The sequence below is a fragment of the Nematolebias whitei genome, chromosome 19, assembly GCF_014905685.2.
Source record: "Nematolebias whitei isolate Nwh7 chromosome 19, NemWhi1, whole genome shotgun sequence".
Classification (NCBI taxonomy): domain Eukaryota; kingdom Metazoa; phylum Chordata; class Actinopteri; order Cyprinodontiformes; family Rivulidae; genus Nematolebias; species Nematolebias whitei.
The window spans coordinates 8,810,820-8,816,518 of NC_056516.1; the positions used below are offsets into that span (position 1 = coordinate 8,810,820).

Genomic DNA, 5,699 nt, shown 5'->3' on the forward strand with positions numbered 1-5,699 from the left:
CGTTTGTAGTTTTGTCCCTTTTTAAAGTTTTGATCTGGAAGCTGCTGAAGTCTGAAGAGTTGAAACATGTGAGTGACAGACAAAGACAGGTCAAGGATTTAAGTCAACTTTATTTATAAAGCACATTTAGAACAGAACCAAAGTGCTTAACAAAACAAAAAATCAATGAGAGCAATTTAATGGAAAAACAAAGAGAGTGCTGAAAATTAACCAAACGCATCAAAGAACAATGTAGAAACACAAAACAAACAAAAAGCAGATTTATTTATTTATTTATTTATAAAGTTTTTTCATTTTTTTAAAAACAGAACAAAACAATTCAATATACAATAAGAAATACAATCGCAAATAAAATGAAAAGCAGCAGAAAGAAGAAAATAAATCTTATATCTGCCCCTTTAAAAAAAAAATCAAACAATAATAATCTTCAAATAAAAACAAAGTAAATAACTCCTTCTCCAGCAACAATTCATACAAATACACATTAAACGTTTTCATATATTTTTTTTGATCATTCTCTTAAACACACGCATTGAGCTGGCATTTTTCACATCACTCTCCAGATTATTCCATAATCTAATTCCTTGGATTGAAGTAGACCTTCCCTTCAGACTAGTTCTAAATTTAGGTTTCACAAATATCTCTCTATCCCCTTAAGATTATAACAACTTTCTCTTTTAGCAAAATGTATTTGGATATTAGATTATTTAAATGTGTTATTATGAGCCCTATAAATAACTGATAAAATAAAGTACTTGATGTGTGACTGAAATGCTTTCTAGTAATAATTCTTACAGCTCTTTTCTATAAAACAAAACTAGGATTTGTCATTGTTTTACACCCCAAAACATCAGTACAATGGATTGTGTGGAACAATGATTGTGTTTTACAACATATACAGAGCTTTATGTTTCAATAACTCCCTGACTTTGTACAGTACTGGATTTAAAGTGGAGATAAATCTGAGTCAGTTTGTTGTCGACTGAATCCCTGCAGCAAACTGCTGCCAGTTTGGTGTTTTCATGACAAAATAAATGGTGCATCAGTTGGGAAATATTTATAAAAGTTGAGCTCATCTTGTTGAGAACATGACAGCTGAGATGGAGCAGGTTTTTTTGTCCTCTGCAACACGACCACGCGTGTAAAGTCCTTCGAGGACTCCTGCAGCTAGAAGAGCTTCTCTGAAGTTTGACTTGGTTCAGTCAAGTCTGATTGTTCACGTCTGACTCTAATAAGAGAAACCAACGTGTCTCAAATGCAGCACTTTATAAAATGAACGAGTTGTTTGTTAATCATTTAGCATCAGCCAAAACACAACCACGTGAGAAGACTCAAAAAAATAAAAAAGAATCTGGCTTCACTGTCGCAGACGAAACTGTTTTAGTTTCTATCTGCAGCCTGTTTTATGAGCTGCAAAGATTAAACAAACAAAACAACAGGACCCATTCACACCGGAGGACCACGATGTAAAACCTGCATGCTCTCTGTGGGGCTTCTCGTGAGGCCTTCAGGGCCTCATCAGGAGCACTGGGCTCCTCATCTCATCTGATGGAAATCCTTCAGGAAACTCCGTTTTTAACATTTGCAAGACCTAAATCTTTGTTTATTTTATTTATATTGATTTTATTAAAAAAATAAATAAATATATATATAAATAAATAATGTAAAACCTAAAGCCCCAAAAAGCTGCAGTCTGAAGAAAGGTTCTATAAAAGTTGTTATAGTTTTGTGGTCAAACAGAAGAATTCCCATGGTTCTTTTCTTGTGACGCAGAACTGGATTGTATAAATTAAGATTTTGAAAAGTAAAAAAAGTAATAAAAACAAACCTCATTTTGTGTAAATACATTTATTTTTTTGCATTTCGGATCAGTTTAAGAGGCGTAAACCTGAGCCACTCAAAACACAGGGCGTTGTTGTGGTTTTATTGTTATGGTTTATGTTTTTTTTTCTATTTTGGGCGGCTGTGGCTGAGTGGTTAGAGCAGTCGTCCTCCAGTGGGAGAGTTGTGGGTTCGATTCCACCAGCAAAATGAGCAGGATGATGCTCCTGGGCAAGACACTGAACCCCTCATAGCCTCTGATGTGTGTCCCATCAGTGTTTGAATGTGACAAAGCTCTGATTAGTCTTTGTATAAATACAGTAGAGTGTTGTATGAATGAGTAAATGTAAAGTGTAAAGAGCTTCGAGTATCTTGATCAGATAGAAAGGTGATATATAAGTACAGTCCATTTACCGTTTAGTGTTTTTCTTCATTACTTTACAAAATAATAACTTCAAAGTCTTCTGCTCTGACAACCTAAAATACAGATTGAAGCAGCGTCGCCACATTTCTGATGTTTCAGGCAAGAGTTAGAAATAATAAAAAAGCCTCGCTCCCCCACTCCATCTGCTGGGTGCAGGGCAGACCTGAATGTCATTAGAAGGAATGAGGGCTGTGAGGATCAGGGGTCTATCAGCCCCTCCAGACCCAGGTGACCAGCAGAGTCTCCATCATCTGCACCCACAGCATCTGCTGGGTGGGGGCCGGACCGCCACAAAGGAGGCAGATGTGACGAAGCTGCTTCATCTTCCAACAACCTTTAAAACTCTACAATTAAGCATCTGAACACAAAATGTCCAGTTGATTTTATATAAATAATAATCTGTTTGATGAAATTAAACCGGAACATAGTCTACATTAGAAGTCCGGTCGCTGCTGCACGATGGTCACATATTTACAGCTCATTCAGGCAACAAGCTAACAGTCTTATGTTGAGATGATTCTTGTTGGTGGATTCACTAAAATTAAAGTCATTTTTGAGGATTAAACCAAGTCTGACTTATCGACTGAACCTTTTCTTGGCGTAAATCCTCCCTTTAGGTCGGGTTGGACAGTTGATATTTTATATCGAATGGTAATATTTTCCATGAAGGCAAACCTTGTGAACTGTCCAACTATTGGCACGTTGCTGTGAGAGAGGAGCGATTAGGTCAGGACAAGGATGGTCATCAATAAATGCATACGTGCATATAAGTTAGCTGATTTAGCAGATTGCAGAGCATAGGACCTGCCAACTCTTAATGAGCGCCATCGTGTCCTTCAAGCTTGTTTTGACGCCTTCATTTAAACCGTTGGAAACTAAAGCTAATCTATTGTATGAACTTCTTTGTGTGCACTGAGCTGACTGTGTGAACTTGACTGACACCAGTCCAACATCCAACACCAGTGGTATCCAGAAGTTATCCTTGATGGTGGCTGAACAACCACTAATTATCGGATGTCTTGGTTGGGCAGAAGCCAAACCTCCGTCGTGACGTTGATGAAACATCGTGCTAGTTCAAGTGCAACAGCAATTGTTAAAAGAAATCACAGCTGGCAGGCAAAGTGTCTTTTGTTCGGGGTTGGGGTTCTTTGCATATGAGGGCATTAAAACCAAAAAAATGCAGAGAGAATGTCTGGGGGTGTCGCCAAGGTCATGGACAAGAGGGGACAAGGGTGAGGAAGAGAGGTTTGGTGGCATGGGAAAGTCACCTCCATGGTGGTTCTGAAAGGACGGGACGAGGCGGGAGGGGTTGAGTGGATGTATAAAGAGGGGGCAGATGGTGCCCCTGGGTGGATGGTGGGTGACGGAGATTTTAACAGAGGTTGCTGGGGGTTGGGTGCAAATAAGCATAGTCACAATACTATTGTCACTGCTGGCCCCTGTTTCAATAGAAGGACTTTCAACTTGACCCCAGCGACACTCGGGAGCGTTTTCATCATCATGAACGTTGCTGCTGCCATCTTTGATTGGTTGGCTTGCTGGCATTGAGACAGATGAAGGAGGACTCGCTGCTTTGAGCAGATCCATGGGATTTCATCATCTCTTATGTTCCAATAATCCAACAACCTTTGGGTTCTGGGATCCCTGATAGTGGCTGAACGACCAGAGTTGCTGTATGTTCTGGATGATCAAAACCCAAAGCTCCATTGATGAGGCATCATCCTGCCGTCCCTCCGTCTCCATGGCACTGCTGTACTAGTGCACGGCGGTCAGTATGTTCCAGTGATGACAGAAGTGAAAAGAGCTGAATTTCAGCACTGTCTCAATATTTTAGTTGCAGATTAAGGATTTGCCATATTTCTGTGAATCTTAGCTGAATGTGCTCCCTGCTCAGAAAGATATTAGTCCAATCAGCTGGGAACAGAGTCAGAGAGGTTTTTATGAAGCCAGGGCTAAAGTCAAGACAACACAGCCATCTTTAGCTTTGAGTTATGCCTCTCATTGACCAAACACTGTCCAGGTTAGCTTTATGCACTTCATGGATCTTCCTTGTTTTGTCTTCTGTGCATCTTTCTGGTTTTAGGTTGGTTTGAGCTTCCAGCAACAGTTTGTAGTCAAAACTGAATATTTGCAGACAAAGACTTGCTGTTTTCTTCAGTTTGTTGTGCTGTGCACATTTCATTTTAAAAGTAGTAGACTTACAGCGCATACATTTGAAAAAATATATTTTTGGCATTTCTGATTTGATAACAAAGACACGTTCTCTTCAACACTGACTTCGTGAACATGCTAGTCAGGTTGTCAACAGTATATTAGAATTAGTTAAGCTGAAAATCCATGTCCAATCCTTCGTAGATCTTTCATCATTTCTAACAATTTGTAGGAAATGACACGATTTGACACGATTATTGAAATTTATGTCTAACCATACAACAAACTGGAACTTCAAGGCAGCAGGAGTGTAATAAAGCAAGCAGTACCTCCCTGTGACCTTTCTTAAATGTTTTTTTTCCTACAGGTCTGGCCTCAGAGCTGTCTTTCTTGCTGGAGCCCAGTGATGTGATTGCAGTGAGAGACCATGCACTCATGCTGGACTGTCAGGTTCAGGGCGAGAAACCTATCATGGTGACGTGGCGTAAAAACGGGGTTCCTTTACCCACCAGCCCGCGGGTACGAGTCCTGGAAAATGGCACGCTGTTGATCCAGAGGTTTCAGAAGCGCAAAGAAGGGAGCGACGCTGACACGGGCGAGTACGACTGTGCAGCCCAAAATCGTTACGGCCTCCTGGTCAGTCGCAAAGCCAAAGTCCAACTGGCATGTAAGTCATCAACGGAGCACATTTTTATTTTTATACATTCCTGAGCCAAAGAAGCCCAGTATCTCCAGCACTGTGAAATGGTGGTAAACATTCAGGTTCAGCAAATCGGCAAACAAGTATTTCCACAACTTTAAACCATTTTTCTTGTTTCCTAACGCTAACCAGATGTTCAGTTGTCTACAACATTGTATTTTATATTTAGTTGGGAGTTTTGTACTTTTATATTGTACAGTAGTCCCTCGCTACTTTTTGATTCATTTATCGCGGAATCGCTCTATCGCGGTTTTTCAAAATAAGATTGGACATGACACACAATTGGCTGATTGATGGATGATTGGCATGGAATTTTTATTTAAAATGAATTATTTTAACTTATTTAGCACCTGCTGCACCTTTGTGCAGCCCACACTGCAGGAGAAACTTCCTCCTGCAGCTCCTCCTCCCTCCTCCTTCCTCCTCTGTCAATCTCCGTTCTGCAGCAGAGAAGGGGTCTTGGGCGAGAGCGCAGAGAGCAGCTGTGGCTGAGAGCAGGCAGGGAGCTGAAATCATGACATTCTGTGCTCTTTTAGAGCTTTAGAGTTTAAAAACATTGTTTAGAATATTTCAAGAGTGTGTGAAGGGTTCAAAACACCTTTA

The 5,699-nt window shown here is 40.2% G+C and overlaps 1 protein-coding gene across 1 annotated transcript in view; it reads left to right on the forward strand.

Annotated features, from left to right (window-relative positions):
* Window positions 1–4,816: 4,816 nt before the first annotated feature.
* The window catches only part of si:ch211-57n23.4 (immunoglobulin superfamily DCC subclass member 3), a 15,879-nt gene continuing 14,996 nt past the window's right edge, over window positions 4,817–5,699 (forward strand). Inside the window, exon 1 of the mRNA XM_037692782.1 lies at window positions 4,817–5,063. Within this exon, the coding sequence (XP_037548710.1) occupies window positions 4,832–5,063 (232 nt within the window). The 5' untranslated portion in view covers window positions 4,817–4,831. The remainder of the gene's footprint in view (window positions 5,064–5,699) is intronic.